The 17,820-nt window shown below is 39.4% G+C and overlaps 1 protein-coding gene and 1 non-coding gene across 4 annotated transcripts in view; both read right to left on the reverse strand.

Moving 5' to 3' along the window:
• The window catches only part of CEP85 (centrosomal protein 85), a 26,511-nt gene extending 9,924 nt beyond the window's left edge, over window positions 1-16,587 (reverse strand). For all 3 annotated transcript variants that reach the window (XM_015598995.2, XM_006924392.3, XM_025041345.1), the window contains exons 1-7: window positions 16,442-16,587; window positions 12,388-12,463; window positions 9,567-9,719; window positions 4,173-4,867; window positions 3,271-3,404; window positions 2,725-2,842; window positions 1,213-1,398 (exon numbers count right to left, since the gene is read on the reverse strand). In XM_015598995.2, the coding sequence (XP_015454481.1) occupies window positions 1,213-1,398; window positions 2,725-2,842; window positions 3,271-3,404; window positions 4,173-4,867; window positions 9,567-9,719; window positions 12,388-12,442 (1,341 nt within the window). In that variant the 5' untranslated portion in view covers window positions 12,443-12,463; window positions 16,442-16,587. The remainder of the gene's footprint in view (window positions 1-1,212; window positions 1,399-2,724; window positions 2,843-3,270; window positions 3,405-4,172; window positions 4,868-9,566; window positions 9,720-12,387; window positions 12,464-16,441) is intronic.
• Window positions 1,826-1,927, reverse strand: LOC112473052. Its single transcript, XR_003043886.1, has one exon. It is a non-coding gene; the product is annotated as a U6 spliceosomal RNA (small nuclear RNA).
• Window positions 16,588-17,820: the final 1,233 nt, after the last annotated feature.

Raw genomic sequence — 17,820 nt, forward strand, 5'->3', positions numbered from 1 at the left:
AGAGAGTGAGATAAGACATTTGGACACTGATATTTGAGGATTTCCAAGTGAGACGACAGTTTAAGTCTGATCATCCTACTGTGGAGTCCATCAGGCAACTACCATGAACCCAGAACTTCCATTCAGCTTTCAAATACTTCATTCTTAAATATGAATGGCTACTTATTCAAGGATTACTAAGCCTCTAACATAAAAGACACCAAAACAAACAAAAAAGTACCTGAAGGAAACAAGAAACAATATTATAAGCATATGTAGACATCCCAAAAAGTATAATTGATACAGTCAGAAAAATGAGATATTGTATCCATGAAACAAAAACAGCAAAAAACACAAGAAAAGAATACTATTCAGAGATACAAAGGTATATATCAGGAGAAAAAAAAGAATTGAGGATGGATCCCTTTGTGGGGTGGGCCGGGCACAGAACTACTAATTTTTATTATAAACATATGGTATTTGATTATTTTAGATACATGTATTATTTTGATTAAAAGTTTCTGTTTTAACAAGCCTCTAAGTCCTTGTTATAGCAATGGCACCAACATCACCTGAGAGCTTGTTAGAAATGCAGGATCTGCATTTTTACAAGATCTCCAAGTGATTCTTAAGCACATTAAAGTTTAAGAAGCACTTCTCTAGTTGATTTTGATACAAGTGGTCCAGAACTAATAAACATTACTAAACTTGTCCCCCAAGAACATCTGCATCAGAGCAAGCTATGAACAGAAACAAAGATTTTAAATTAGCTCCTTCTATGATGACCAATCTTGCCCTAAGGCAATTCTAAGAGCACCAGCAAACATGTAAAAACTCCCAAACCAGCTGCACACAAAGAATTCTTCTCTCCTTTTAAGGTAAAGTGAGGAGAAACCAGGCTGAATGACGTCAATTTACCACAGGTCTTTAAACATCTTGCAACAGTACCATCCCGTATGACTACTCAGGCTGGTTTTCTACCCAGGCCAGCTGGTGGCCTATTACAACTTGGGGCAGTGAGGGTTTATATTGTGGTCGTTCTGTGGAGATAAAGCAGAAGGAAGGGTTTCATTCCTAGCAAACCAGTCCTGCCTGAGCATCCAGTGTAGTGTTTAACCCAATTGGCTCCTCCTGGTTCCAGGAACGGGGGCCAGAAACAGCTTATAGTTTGCCTGGAGAGGGCTGACTGCCAACTCTTTTGTGAATTAGAGAGCTATCAGCTCTTTAGCTCACCCTTTCTTCTTGTTTCTTTCCCTCCTCTGAATGCTTCTGCAATGCCACTTTGAGTGACTCTCTGATGAGCTGGACTTCAACTTCTGAAGCAGAGAGTTTCCTTTCGAGCTCGATCTTTTCTTTGCTCAAGGCTTCTGTCTTCTGTGCAAATTGTGCACGTAAGAAAGTGTTCTCTCGCTGCAATTCCTGCAAAGATTCTCAATATATAACTGTTCCTTACCCTTATAGTCCCATGTACTTTACTAATTCCAGCAGACTTTGTGGTGAAATATCTTTCTCTAAGAATTTCTTCAAGCAGTCCTTCTCAAAATGTGGTCCTGGAACTAAATGCATCTGTAACACCTGGGAATTTGTTAGAAACGCAAATTCTTGAGCCTGACTCCCAGGCCCACTGAACCAGAAACTCTAAGGTTGGGTCTGTTTTTCTTTTTCTTTTTTTTTTTTTTAATGGCAACATTAACAAAATCCAATAAGTTTCAAGTGTACAATTCAACAGTGAGTAATATATATATACTGCACTGTGTGTTAACTGCCCATAGTTAGATTTCTTCCTAATATATATATATTGGACTGTGTGTTAACTGCCCATAGTTAGATTTCTTCCTGTCACCCTAAAAATATGGAACACTTCACGAATTTGCGAGTCATCCTTGTGCAGGGGCCATGCTAATCTCTGTATCGTTCCAATTTTAGTATATGCGTTGCCAAAGCAAGCACAATAATCTGTTTTAAAAGGCCTTCCAAGTGATTCCAATGCACTCTCACAATTCAGAACCCCTGCCTTAAAGCAATATCTGAGGAGTTGTAGTATAACTGAAGGAACACGGGACAAGACATCTGAAGACCTGGGCTCGAGGGCAAGTTTTTTCTCCTTCTTGGGCCTTAATTTTATCATCAGTAAATTAGAGAACTGAACTAGATTTTATCTAAGGGCCCTTCTTACTCTATCACTTTGATTCTACAAGATGGAATACTGTCTTAACAGGGCCACTAGGTGGCAAAGCCAGTACTATAATCTAACACCCATCACTCAAAAGCCCAAATTGCAGAGAAGCGTGGTAAAGCAGGCTTCTTCTAGAGCCACTTGACTTGAGTAAGAATATGGTTTCCTTCAGTTGCTCCTAGACATGGAAGACAAGAATGAAAATGGCTCTAAATCCCCCATTACCTCTGCCTCTCCTTCCATTTGGCCAGGGCTGGTAGATTAAGACTTCTCAGGACATCATCCAGCTCTGGGACCTTACAGTGTACTTTGCTCTGCCTTTCTTTTCTCCCAAGTTATGTTCCAACACCAAGGCATCTGGACTTCCACTCGATTCTACCCTCAAGTCTTTTCTGCCCCAAAAGGGCAGACTAAGGGATGCTTCATAATTAAGATGCTTACTCTTTGAGGGCAGGGACACTTTACATCGCTTGGTCTTTTTTCTCTCTCCTGGATACCTAACAGTGCCAAGCAGAGGGGAGATACTGAGTTATGGCAAGGAGAATGCCAACCTGACTGCCAATGCTTACCTGTAGCCTCAGCAAGCAGACGTCCCCAAAGGGGGCAGGACGGCCCAAAAGAGCACTGTGGACCTGTATTTCACTCTCTCGCACTTTCTGCTCCAGCTGAGAGATGTGTTTCCTCTGCCTGCAAAAACCAGCAGAATGAGGTCCAGAGTTCTGACACTAACCGAGCTACAGTATGAGCCTTTCCTTTCTTTTGATAGGTAAAATCCATACTATGAAAACAAGGACCCTGGATTCTGGGAAGTACTGTTTTGCTGAAGAAGGGAGAGCAAATGAAAAAGCTGAATGAGGGGAAATGAAATGACAAAATATTAGCCTCAAAGAACCAGCTGCCCCCTTTAGGAACTCCCCAGAGGCCCCGAGATACACACAACTGGCTTATCACATTAGTCTGACACAGGATGGCTGCTTATCAACCCAGCTTTACCATGAGGCAAGGACTGGGCCTAAACAGAAGGCATGTACTGCCCTTGAGGAGACCTCATTAGCTGCCCTCAGTGGGGGCTGGAAGGACAGAGGCTGGTCCTATGGCACCCCTTGTCCTCTTACTTGTCAATGAGGAGCTCCTTTTCTTTCAGAAGTTGTTCATTACTGTTCAAGATGCTGATCCACTGTGCTGGTTCTAACGTGGGCAGTGAAGGAGCAAAAGCAGCGGGATGGTGGCAAATGGCTCCATTCTGAAGCTGAAAGACAAGCAGGTCCAGAGGGACTTGATCTTGACCTATAGGCTTCTGAAAACATCTGAGTAGTACCCTGGGTACTAGCACAGCTGGGTCTGTAGTCAAGGCTCATTTTGGCTCAGCCTGAGAAGGCCTGGTGTTTATGAAATAATTTTAGCTCTGATGCATGACTGGAAAGAACCTGCCAGGGAGACTCCTGCCAACTGGACACTGCTCAGAAAGGCTTTAGTTTCTAAGAAAAGGTCAGTTATCTTTCATTATCTGGCAACAGAGACAAACCAAGAGCTAAGATGTCCTCACTAACCAGGAAAGAATATGTCTAGCTTCTTTCCTTCCCACTCAAGCAGCATAAGAACTTTCTTTTTTAAACACAAAAGTGGTATAATGGAAAAAGCATAGATTCTGACTGTTTTTAAACCCTAGCTCTGCCACTTACCAGCCTTGTGGACATATTACTTATTCTAAGAATCTAGTAAATTTCTACATATATCTCATCAGGGTGCTATAAGAATTAAATGATTGTGTTGCGAAAGTACCTAGCCGAGTGACTTTTCGGGTTTTCCGCTATAACCCTTTACTTTGGAGAACCTCAGTGGTGTTTAATCAGACCACCAATAGACTTGAGATGGCATTCACAAGCTTTCATGTCCTATCTAAAAACATCTTCCCTCTTTCTTGCAAATGTTTTATTTAGAGCCAAAACTTAGAAAAACTTTACAGTTCTAAGATCTGCACAGAACCTGCAAAATCCAAGGAAAGAAGGTCCTCTACCTGCATTTGCTCCATCTGTAAACGAATCAACTCTAGCTGCTGCCGACAAGTGCTGAGCTCACAAGATCGTTCGCGGGGATTCCAAGGGTCAGAATTTGGCTGCCACACCTGAGAGGGTAGAGGCTTAGAGAGCCCAGGAGCAGGCTGAAGTCCCAAAGGCAGCAACCCACTGCTGCTGGGGTGTGGTCCATTCCGCTCACATACTGCCCCACTGCCTGGTGCCTTCTTGGTCTCAGGCAACACTTTGTATAACTCCTTGTTTGGGTCGGTTCTTAGGTTGTGAAAGTGGACTCGGTAGTGAGGATCTGAATAAAGTGTCTCCATCATTGCTGACTGATTGAGGGTAGACTCCATACTGGGAATATCAAACTTCCTCATCTCTTCTTCTCTTTCATGGCCCACTGCTGGAAACCAGGACTGCTCAATTCCATTTTCTCCAGGAGCACCACAAAGATACATGAAATCTCTAGACAGGCCTGGAGAACGTTTCATTGCACCGAGGTCTCCATTTCTTGTCATCCCCACATTTTCAGCCAACCCTGACAAAGGGAATTTGGAGGAAGAGGGTCCGGCAGGTATAGAATTTGGCTTGGCAGGAGAGGTCCCCAAAGTAGAAGGTATCACATGAGCTGTTGGAATGGTTACGTGGCTTTTGATGGGCTGGAAAGGAGGGCTGCTACTTGAGCTGCAAAAATCTGTGGAGAGAATAGTCTTCCATAAGTCAAAATTGAAGCATCAGGCTTTCTTAAGTTTGGCTGCTATTTCAGACATTCTCTGCCTGTCCTGAGACCAGGAAGAGAGGGCACTGTCATCACAAGTTATCAGACAGAAAGACACAACAGCCTAACTGGGAGATGTGTGTTCTGGGGTCTCTAATGCCATTCACAAGGTAAACCAGCAAAAGGCAACACTAGCTTCATTTTTAACTTACACTCTTGTCCCTTGTATTTGAATAAAAAATCTTGACAGTCAACAAACCAAACTGAAAAACTGAACTTAAAAAAAAAATCACTTACTTAATAGGTCCTACTCTTCTGGGAGCTGGGCATCTCTAAGCTATAATCCAACCTAAAAAAAAATATCCTTCCCAAGGACTGCGACAATCCTCTGTGACCTCCAAAAGCTTCCCAGTGAAGGTAAGCAATGAATATAAACTATCTGAAGAATAAGGCAAACTGGATAGTGCTCTCTGTATCCAGGGCAGGGAGTACAGCATCTAAATCAGGATTCTGTTCTCTCCCCCACACACCAGAACTGACTGCCTGGATATGTGAAGTTATTCTTAGTAACTCTCAAGTTTCACTCCAGCACAGTAAGCACTCTCAAGCGGGTACACAGTGAAATCCTCTATTTCATATTTTGCCTTTCGCTTACTCTTTGTTTGTATCCAACTGTGACTTTTCCTTCAGACTGGACTTATGTTTCCTTTAGCTCCTTCCTACTGTTGAGTGAACTCTCTGATTAGCTCTTCTACAGAAGATTCACATTTCCACATATTTCCAACTTTGAAGTGCTACTCTGAAGAGGACCACAAAGTCAGAGAACTAATGTGCTGGGGTAGTAGGCTGCAAGCACACAACAAGAAAACATACCTGTTACCTTCAACAGGCAGAAAACTGAGTCTTCCCTTTTCAATCATGTCCAGTACTCTTTTCCAAACCAAATACATCTACCATGAAGAAGAGTGGACTACCATTTGTTTTTCTTTTTTCTTTCCATCAACCAACACAGAACACACTCAGCTAATGAGGACAGATAGCAACCTTTCCCAGAATTACATGAGCTACTGTTTTCTCATGGGCGTGTAAGCAGCTCTTTGAAAACACAGGCAAACCAAATTATCTCTTACAATATATGCAGGGTATCTAATTTTCTATACTCAAATGATCTTGGGGATATATAAAAGGCCATACTAAAAATAAGCATACAAAACAAAAACCCCGGTAACTTCTGATAACATGCGTCAGCCTCTCAGACCAAGACAGAAGGACATTCCAGAGTCAAAGGACACAGTTTTTGATGTCCCACAATTTAAATATAGGCCTAATCAACAGGTTAAAGCAGACTTGTGGTGATAAAGACTTCCAAGACTAGTAAGCTCTCTACATGAAATCCTCCATAATGGCATCATAATATCCACTCTGACCAATGGTCCCTCCTCCCGAAGTATAATTATGGAAGACAGCGAGATTGTGGCATATGAGGGGCTACTACTACGCTGAATTTAGTAACACCTTCCATTCTCTATTCACAGCACCACTTTCTTTCAACACTCACCAAATTCAATTTTGAGCCTATAATCCCCAAAGTAGTAATGCTAAAACCAAAGCCAAGAGGAAAAGTATCAACTGATCCAGGAGAATAAGAAAGATTCTCTAGTTTTTTCTAGTTTTCTAATGAGTGTGGTCCACCTATGAATGACAGAAAAAGTGAGGTCTTTGTCAGCTTTTGTTACTTGCCCATTGGGTTTGTTTATTTATATTAAGAAAACTGCCTGATTCTGATAACTATTATAAAACATCAAGTTATACCTTAAGTCTGGTTTGCATTTTAGAACATTTTGAAACGAAATAGCAAAGGGTCATTATCTTGTACAATTTTCAAAAGTTTTCAAAATTTAGTGAATGGGATATGCACTTTTATTTAGAGAAGTCTACGGTTCCCATAATCATTGGGTTTTTGTCACTTTAAAGGTATATTTCTAAATCTCTCCTCTCTTCAACCACATCCTCCCACCTCATCTCCCTCCCCCTTCAAAAAAATTCACAACTTTCTTTTTATCAACCCTTCTTTAGTTATTGCTAAATCTTGATCACTGTCTACATCCCTTACCAGTTTATGAATTATGGTAGTCTAAACTAAGCCACTATTTCAGTCTTTAGCGAAGAGCTGAAAGCCTTTCGAGCTCTCCAGTATCTACCTCTACCTGTCCCTTGAGAATCTGCAAGGTAACACACCTTAGTGGAGCATGGAATCAAAAGCAAGCCTGTTCAATTTACAGATGCAACAATGAACTATATACCAGTTGTAAGGGTTCTTGTCAACTGGGCTCCAAGTAAACCAACTTAGATTCATCAACAAAATGAGCAACAATTAGAAAATATATATAGCTCCCCAAAGGAATGAAAAGCACAGAGTCATACACAATCTATGTAGCAATTTGACTGAATTAAATAGAGCTAGTCAATTTAATTGTGGTAAAAATCTAGACCACTGATTTTTAAACAGACCTATTATTTAGACAAAATGAAAAAGGTCCCATGACAGCACGAATAAACAAAACTTTAACAAATCATAACTGAATTACAGTAACACTTTTGATTACAAAAGAACAATACAGCTGGGAGATCCAAATCTGATAACTAGTTGTGTGACATTAGGCAAGTTAATTACTTAACCTCCTGGGGAAATTTTTGTTATTCACCAACAAAAAGGAATGAGATTAAGTGATTTTTAAAGCCCTGTCTACCTCAAATCTATAATTCAACTCTAGTCAGTATTTACTGAGCACTGTGCCCATGTACACACATCTATCAAATGATTAAAATGAAATGCTAGGAGTCTAGGAGTTAGCACTAGTAGTAAATGAGTTTTTCCCCCCTTTTTATTCCTTTTATTTTTTCCCAAACATTTCTATTCTTTTTTTTAAAAAAACGTCTTTACTAGGATATAATTCATATACTATACAATTCACCCACTTGAAGTGTACAATTCAATGGTTTTTAATACATATATTCACAGAGTTGTGTAACCACCTGTTGTGTAATACAATCAATTTTAGAATATTTTCATCACCCCAAAAAGAAACCTCTTACCCCAGTCATGCAACCATTTAAGCAACTACTAATATACTTTTTGTCTCTCTATGTATTGAACTATTCTGGACGTTTCGTATAAATGGTATCATACAATATGTGGTCTTATGCATGTGGCTTTTTTTTTTTAACTAAGCATAGGTGTTTTTACAGTTCGTTCATTTTGTAACACGCATCAGTACTTCGTTTCTTTTTATTGCCAAATAATATTCTAGTGTATGGAAATACCACATTTTATTCATCCATTGTTAATAGACATTTGAGTTGTTTCCATTTTTTGGCTACTGCAAATAATGCTGCTATGAACATTTGTGTACAAGTTTTTGTATGGATGTATATTTTCATTTCTCTTGGGTACATATCAAGGAGTAGAACTGCTGAATCACAACGTAACTTGCCAAATTGCTTTCCAAAGCGGCTGTAACATTTTACATTCCCACCAGCAATGTATAAAGGTCCCAATTTCTCTATATTCTCACCAACACTTGTTATCTTTTTGATTACAGCCATCTAGTGATGTCACATCTGATAAAATACCATAGTTGTAACTTTAACCAACTAATTTAATCACTTTGAAATTCAGTATTCTCATATGTAAAATTAAAATAATGTTTCATTTTATAGTTTATTATATAAAGTTTAAGAACTCTTTATGAAAAGAGTTCAAATATTTCATAGAGTTCTTAAAAGCATTAATGAAAAAATATTTTTAAAATTTAGTAGAGGATTCATCACAAAATATTTAATAAATAGTAATTAATTATTATCATTAGGTCTTCTGCCCTCTTGGAACTCACCATCTAAATGAAAAACAAAATACTCTTGTAAAGTACTGCTTGGCAGTTATTACTTAATTTTAAGTGCTAAATCAAGTGGAAGAAACAGTAAGGATATAAGTTTGTAAAGAGAAAGATCAGTAATGGGTGAGAGGGATAGGAAAATTCTTATTTATCCATTCGTCGGTTAATAGACATTTGGGTTGTTCCATTTTTTGGCTACTGTGAATAATGCTGCTATGAACATCTGTGTACAAGTTTTTGTATGGACAATTCACTAAATCTTGAAAAATAAGATTAGCATAGCTGGGAGGGGCAAGAGGAGATGGGAACAGCACAAATAGACCCAGATTAAAGAAGGAAAGAGCTCAGATATAAAAAACAAAGTTCTTCACTTTCATAGTATACTAAGACAAGAAATCTGATTATAGTAAGAAATATGTTTGCATAGGTGGTACAAGGCCAGATCACAGAAGAACTGAGGCCTCTGAATTTTATCCTCCAAATAATGAAAACAACTGAGGATTTGCAGGAAAGGGAAACTATGAAATCAAGCTTTTAGAAAGATTAATCTGGCAGTAGAGGGAAAAATTTGAGGGCAAGAAATCTATCAGAAAGTTGGTTGAGACAGGACAAACAAGAGAAATTAAGAGGAAAGGATCAGCTGTGAGAAGCACTGGGTAACAAGCATACTCCTTCTTGTATAAACTGACTTATGAATACTTTAGAAATGACAATACACCTCGAACACAATCTGAAAATGACAACACATACTGGTAATCAAATCATGAATCCAAACTTACCCTCCGCAATGTCTGAGCACGATGTGCCAATGGCTGTGTCCCCACTGTCAGTTACACTTGAACAGCGGCTGAAGCGGCTCCGAAAGGCCTCCGAGATAACTGGGGTCTGCCATTCAGTCCCCAGGGAACTGCCCTTCTGAATCACACTGGAACCTGAAACAAGTGGCATTTCCCACCTTTAGTGTGATCCAGCTGATGTAGCCCCAAAAAACTGTTTTTAAAAAATTCATTTAAATCTATGAAGGAATAGCAACCCCCCACCCCTTTCTCTCCCCTGTGCCTAGTCTAGAAACTGAGTTTGTTAACTTTAAATGGAAATAGCATAAGAGGTAAGAATGTTCAAAGACAGAAATAAGACCTACTAAGAATCCAAGAGAACTGGACTAGAAAACAATATTTAACAGCAGCTACCATTTTTTGAAACCTAGAGAGCAGAGTACTTTACAAACGTGATCTCATCTACCTACTTACTGAAAAGTATTATCACTCCTGTTTTACAGAGTATAGAGCTGAGATTTGAACCCAGGTTGTTCTGGTTCCAATATCCACATTCTTTCCTCTTAAAAGATTTCTCAACAGGTGCTTTTAGCATTCTGGTAAGACAGTTCTTCAATGCATAGTCTATACATTGCAGGACCATGTAGGATCCCTGGTCCCCATTCACTAAATGCCTGTAGCAGCTCTCACTCTATCTAACCATCACCGTGAAACCTGAAAATACCCCATATATTTTCAAATGCTGCCTAGGGTAACAGGCAGTCCAGTCCCCTGCTGAAAACCACTGCTTGACTGAACTACGGTATCCTCATGGGCAGGGTAAATCCAGATCAAGATAAATCTTAAAAGTCAATCTGAAGAGCTTTTAAAGGCAATTCAAAAAAACAAAAACAAACAAACAAAAAACACCAAAAAACAAAAAACACCAAATGATTAAAATTTCTGAGTGGGTAAGATACAAGACTGATGAAATTTGACTTTATTATCTTGCTGATTAAGGGCTAGTAGGAAGTGTTCAATAAAGACTTGATTTACTAACTTACTAGCAAAGATTTAAATTCAAATGATTTCCTAAAAAACACAATAATTTTTATAAATTGTATCTAATGATACAAAAAGGTAATGGAGGCTTACTTATTCATTTAAAGTATCACAGTTTGAATTGAAATCAGAAAATATGGTTCTATAGACTCTTTGATCTAGTGGGAAACAAATGATATTTGAACACAAATCATCTTATTCCCTTCTTCCAAATTTAGTGTTCTTTCTTTTTAACCTAATTCCTTCTACTTTGCTCCTTTTTTTTTGCTACCCTTACATCTGCTTTCTACTGAAGTAAATCTAATTTTCCCCAAGGACTCCTTTTATTCTTTGGGTCACAGTGGACTGCCTGATTTGAACGAATCTATATACACACAGTAATCTGTAATAATCCTTAATAAAAGACACAGCCAATAATCAGAGCTTCTGATCAGCATAAGATTAGCCAGTGTTACTAAATTAATGTAATTCTAGCCAAAAGCAAATAAATTTGACCTCTTTGTGAGTCTATATGGTATTATCTCTCTAGTCATTGTACAATTTGCCAGGCCTTTTGAAACAGTAAAAATTGATTGAGGGCCTCTATTACCACGTTCTTGGCCTCCTACTGGAAACCACTCCCTGTTACTACTACTAACCTATTCTTCACCTGGACCACCACTACTTTTTCCAGGCACCCGCTTCATACATCAATTCTAAAGAGATATTTGCTAAAATTAAAGTATGTTTTGGTATAGTTTATAGAGGCTTATGCTTATTTCAAAATTCAAGTTGGAAAGCTAAAAATTTTTTGTTACGTCGTATGTCCTATCAGCAAGCATCCTTATCAATATTAAATCATTATTAACTGAATGAGACTACTAAAGACAAAACCATCAGAAAAGCAGTTGAGCTTTATTAGAAATTGCTACATTCCAAAAACTTGCATTATACATATAACTGTCAAAAGAAATTGTACAATCTAGCCCTAAGACTGTGCATTGCACATAACAGATGATCAATAAATATTTGCTGAATGAATCTTGAATTGATTCAACAAATGCTTTTCAAAGTGCCTACTATATGCAAGGCAGTATGCCTGGGAGAACATATTATCAACCAAATGTCTGCAAAAAGGCACTGTATGATTTTTAAAGGTAAATAAAACACATCCTTTGTTGAATAAAATGTATCCTTTTATTCATAAATGTCACAGAATTCAAAGTTATGTCTAAATGCTACTTTCTATTTGAATATACATCTATTTAAACTGTCTATTGAATGTGTGCATATTTTTATATATATTTAATATATACTTAATATATCCACTTAGTATATCTACTAAGCTTTCAAAATCTTGTTAATCCATTCTAGAGATAAATTCCTGAGTCTCTAGTGACAACACAACTGAGATTGTTGGCATTCAAGAATTCCAACCTTTGTGGGCTAGCAGATGACTGGCTCACCCACATGACTACAAAGACAACATAGTACACAGTAATTTATGCTGTGTTTTTCTGATTTCAAATAGAACTATGTTCCTAAGTCATTTGTTCCAATCCTTTATGTGTCCTCCCCTCACAATCATGTGGTCTTGTTGGAAGCTATGTAAGACCAGAGATAAATAACTGTTCTCTCAGACAGACCTGTTTTTCTATTCAATACAGCCCCATGTTATTTTTGTTTCTTTAATACTGCATTTCAGTGAATGCTTGTTTGCTCAGTATGTTCTTTAAAGGAAATTTCTGTTATGAAATAACAGAGCAAAGGTCAGAATTTAACCTAGAATGCTTTGACTACTCACCTGGTGAAGTGGCATGAGAGCGCCTCTCACTTGGATATTTTTCCTGCATGGCCATTGACACAGTTATGTGAGCCAACTGTAGAATGAAGAAGTATACCAGTCAGATGTCTCCACTATCTTTTAACTCCCTGTAACTCATTCCCATTCAATTGAAACTGTCAAAACCACACAGAGAATTCAAGTATTCTTCCACATGTTTTACTCATAAGAATATTTTTTAAGGCAGAGCAACTCCCAATACTCCACCCTACTTTTCTTCCTAAAACAAGGACAGAAAACCTAGCTGGAAAGATAGAGAGTCCCAATACTGATCCTATATGATCCTAGAATACCTCCAATTATTGCAAAAATTAAAAATATTACTTTTCATAAACTTTGCCACAGATATTCTTCTTAGCAATGGGGACAGGATAGGAGGATGGCATGAAGAAAGTCCTAAATAACTAAACCAACAATTATGAATCATGGCTTCAATTATGATTAACATAAAACAAATTTTCTGCCTCCAGTAATAAAAGTTAGTCATATGAGGCACAAAGATGGAGAGAATTCTCAGTCATTAGCAGAACCCCATCTTCAGCAGGGGTTTCTTTCCATTTCTCCACTCCTTAAAACATTCATATTTACTCTAATGATAAGTTCTGAGAATGCAGCAGAAGTCTGATTACTACCTGTGTAAATAAAAGCTTTAATTAACTGTAACTCATAATGGCAAATAATATCTTATACTTGCACAGTACTCAAGAGGCAGTACAGAGAAGTGGTTCAGAGTATGGACTCTTGATCAGATAGCTTGGATTTAAAGTCTGACTTAGCAATTTATCTGCTGTATAATCTTGGGCAAATTTCTTAATATTTCTGTGCCTCAGTTCCTTCATATAAAAATGACAGGACCTAATTCATGCTAATTCATTAGGAATTAACTTAGAAGAATGCCTGACACACATTATGTTCTTTGTTAATATTTTCATAATTTTACTTGACAGTTTATATCAATAAATAGTGGCACAGTATGGTCCCTGAAAGATAAAGTATAAATTTAGAAACTTTGCATTTGTAAGAGCCCCAAAGAGTTTGGGACAAACTATGCCAACAGAACAATTCTTAGAAGTAAAATTCAAACTCTGGAGGCGGGAAAAAAGGATATATGGTAGTATTTCACTAATGTATTTTACTGACCTCTATAGCTTTCTCTTAGTAACAACAACCCAAACCTACACTAATTTACTGCTTTTACAATGGAAATCCCCAGTCTTCAAATACTGGGTAAGAGAAGCTTTGTTCAGTAATAAAAGTTTCAATTTACAGTGAGTATCAATCGGTGTGTTAATGGTGACACAGAATGGTTAGATCACCTACCTGCTAGTGATATCAAATAGTCAATATCAAAATCCTTTTCTTCACTCTTTTCTTTAAAGTAGAACTAAATGATAGGCCCACTGGATTTTGAGACCTTTCTAAATTCATATAAATTTAAAACAGGATGACAATAGAACTCTCAGTTAAACAGAGGTACCCTATGACTCAGTAGTTCCACTCCCAGGTATATATATTCGAGAGAAATAAAAACACAGGTCCATCTAAAATCTTGTACATTAATATTCAAAGCTGCATTATTTATAATAGTCAAAAAGTAGAAAGAACTCAAATGTTCATCAATTAATGAATGGATAAGTAAATGTGGCAATAAAAAGGAATGAAGTACATTCTACAAACATGGGTGAACACTGAAAACATTATGCTAAATGAAAGAAGCCAAACACAAAAGGCCACTTATTATATAATCCCATTTATATGAAATGTCCAGAATTGGCAAATACAGAGATAGATTAGTGGTTGCCAGGGACTAAGAGGAAGGCAGTGGGGGAATGGTAGGTGGATGCTAATGGATGTCGGGTTTCTTTCCAGGGTGATCAAAATGGTCTGAGATTAGATAGTGGTGATGGCTGCACAACCTTCTGAATATATTAAAACCATTGAACTGTACACACATAAAATTGAATTTTATATGTGAATTCTATCTCAATTAAGAACTCTCACAAGGAGTGAAACAGTACAGAATAAATAATTCTTGACTGTTTTCTACTAAGTTCAGAAGTAGATGGGATACTGGTGGAAATTTTTAGGTTCATTTGAAGGAGACAGAGATAAAAGAGAGAAACGAAGGTACAAGAAGCAATGCAAATAACTAATTATACAGCCAAGAAAGGTAGGAGTGCATGAAGGCAGACAAAAAAAAAGCACCCTACATTGATGGCTTCCATCTTCTAAGCCCTTTAACTACAGACATATTCATTCATTCAACAAGTTTAACATGTTTTCAGTACTTACTACCCATCAAACATTCTGTTAAACAGTGTATCATGTCTTATGTTTAATATTCACATCAAATCTATGAGGTAGTTACCATTATTATCCTCTGGATAATATTTTCTGGATGAAAAAATAAAGATTTAGAGTGGTGAATGATATATGGCTAGGAAGAAGCTTCAAAGCTAGGGGTGTGCTCTAAAGCTACAGAAGTCTAATCAGCATTTTTTCTGTAAGTGACAAAGAGAAATAAAGGAAGTAACTAAGGCATAAGTTCCAGCCTCAGGAATAGCCAGATCTGAAAGCCCAAGGGCAGTTAGGGGCAGGGACAGTTCATGTAATTTCTTCAGTTTGCCCAGGGCTCTATACCCCAAGTTGCTATCCAAGAATTAAATTTTTACTGTTATAAGTATTTCTTCCCTTGAAGAATTATAATCTTAGTGTGGAACATCACACTTGGCAGTTAAGAAAACCACATGAAGACAGGAGAGGATGTGAAGGGATACACAGACAGCTGACACAGACACATTAAGCTCACACCATAACACTATTTTCATGGCCTTGATCATTCATTAAACCAGATCTAAAGAAAGAGAAGCCAAATCATTGCCAAGAAGTTGCCTTTACAAAGAATAAGTCTTGAAACATACACCACCACCAGACCATTATAAAATAGACAGGCCTAAGGACAATTAATAAGGCATGATTATTTTACTCATCCTTGTATCACTACTCCTCCCTACCTAGCACACAGTATTCAATTCATCAACTAAAGTTTACTGAGTGCCTATTATTTGCCTGTCTCTGCGCCACGTGGCAGAAATATATTGGTGTAAAAGAAAAACAGGGATCTGATCCTCTCTGTTTACTGTAATGAAATGATCACCCTCTTTATTGAACAAATAAGCTTTAATACACTAAACTTTCAGTTCATCTAAAATACCAGCTCCTCCTTGTCTAGAGCAGGTTCCTCAATCTCAGTACTACCGATATTTCAGGTATAGGATTAGTCTTCGTTGTGGGGGCTGTCCTGTACATTGCAGCATGTTTAGCAGCATCCCTGACTTCTACCCACTAGATGCCAAGAGCAATCCCCGAGTAGCGATCAAGAAGCCTGCAGACGTTGTCAAATATCCTGTAGCGAGAAAAACAGCCCCGGCTCAGAAACTCTAGCCTAGAGCCTTCACAAATGCTCCCGGTCCCCTAACCTTATTTCTCTATTCATCCCTTCAAATCTCAGCTCAAACTTCACTTCCTCAGGGAGGGAGTTCTGCCCTCAGACTACGCCACCGCCTTCGGTTCTGCGCTCTTTGTACTTCTCCACCCTACACTACCGAGTGCCGAGTATTCAGTTGCTTAAAGTCCACTTTCTCCCGGGACTGTGAGCTCGAGGAAGGCAAGGACTGTGCTCCCCACCGTCCTCCTGGAGACTGGCACAGGGCCTGTCCTTTACACAGGTACAGCAACAGCTGTGGAGTGAATGACGGACAAAAGAGAAAACAAGGCGATAAGCGCGGGGAAGCGATCGAGACTCGAGGGGGCGTGTGTGGGGCAATATTTTAGGAAGCCCGTACAGCGAGAGAACCAGAGACAGCTTATTCGCTCTGCGCGTGCGCTTTCGCTCCCTGCACCGCCCCCCGCCCCCACGGAGGTAGGTCTTGCTTGTCTGAGGCTCCTCAGGGGCTCCCCAAGGTGGGGCAGGGTCTGTCAGTTCGACTGGGGCCCGGAAGAAAGTAAGACTTACGTGGGCCTGAAAGCGGGCGGCGAAATACCTCACTCAAGAACACCCACTGTGGCCACCACGTCAGCCGCAGGCGGAGAATCGATCCCTGAGCTTTCTAACGGCCGTTACACGCCCTCCAGGCCGCGCGCCTCAGAGCGCGCGCTCCCTCGGACCCGCCCCCTTCTGCCGCCTGTGACCAATCAGGAGTCGGGCTGTGCCGGTGTCCCGGCCCCGCACGCAGTCCTCCGCGCCAAGAGCGGACGGATCTCTCTGCGCATGATCCCACCGTCCCTCTGAGACTTCTGCTCTGACCCTTGCCAGGTTTTGCCTCTGGGCGGAGCCCTCCTCACCTATCCCTGGAGTAGCTTGCTGGGCATGTGCAGATCTAGAAGCTGGAACATAGGGCAAATCATTCGGGAATCCCACCCAGCCTGCCCCACCCCCTGTCACTACTGCCTCCTGAAACTGGGAGTCAGGTTGTGACCAAATGTTAGGGCGTGGCCTGGGTCACTGCCTTGTCAGTTAGGGCTCAGTCTGTGGCTGGGGTCATGGCTGGGTTCGTCAGTGGTCCGTCTGACCAGGACTCAAGTTGAAGGATCAGTCTTGCCTTCCTACCCAAACTTAGTTCTCAGGAAAAGGAACTAATTCATTTGCATTAATATGTATTTAAGAATCATACTTGGAGATTGTTTAAAAGAAGAAACAAAGCCATCAGCCAAAGGGTAGTGAAATTCCAGATATCTGGAAACCTGACGGGAGAGGGGGAAAGGGAGATGCGTTAAAAAGTTGTGATATTTTTAACTTTGAAGAACTATATTAAAGAGCTTTAATTATTGGATCAAGTTCGCTCTAAAGCAGCAGCCCCAACCTTTTTGGCACCAGGAACGGGTGCTCCTATGAGAATCTAATGCCTGATGATCTGAGGGGCTGAGGTGGTGATGCTAGTGCTGGGGAGCAGCTGCAAATACAGATGAAGCTTTGCTCATTAGGCTGCAGTGCTGCGGAAGGTTGGAGACCCCTGCTCTAAAGGAAGGACTCTGGGAATGTGGTCCAGAGTCCTATCTCCCATCCTCTCATAACATTTTAAGAATAAAGAAGGAATAAAATAGCAGATGTCATGGCTAATGAACTTTGGATAATGAATAATGGTAGATGAATTTAAGGTATTGTTAAATATAAATGATAAAGATAACTGTCTAAATAAATAGACTTGTGCACTGGTGGGTAGTAAGTAGACTGGTGGGTGATGGAAACATCCACTTGATGGCTTCTATTTCTTTTATGAAAAGAATCTGTGAGGAGGGAGAAAACAGCATGGAGAAGACTGCAAAGAATGGGGAGGATAAGAAGAGCTGATGCCGAAAATAGAAGAGAAATCTGACTGGAAAATGGTGAAAGTG

This window comes from Pteropus alecto, unplaced genomic scaffold (genome assembly GCF_000325575.1).
Source record: "Pteropus alecto unplaced genomic scaffold, ASM32557v1 scaffold39, whole genome shotgun sequence".
NCBI classification, from domain to species: Eukaryota; Metazoa; Chordata; class Mammalia; order Chiroptera; family Pteropodidae; genus Pteropus; species Pteropus alecto.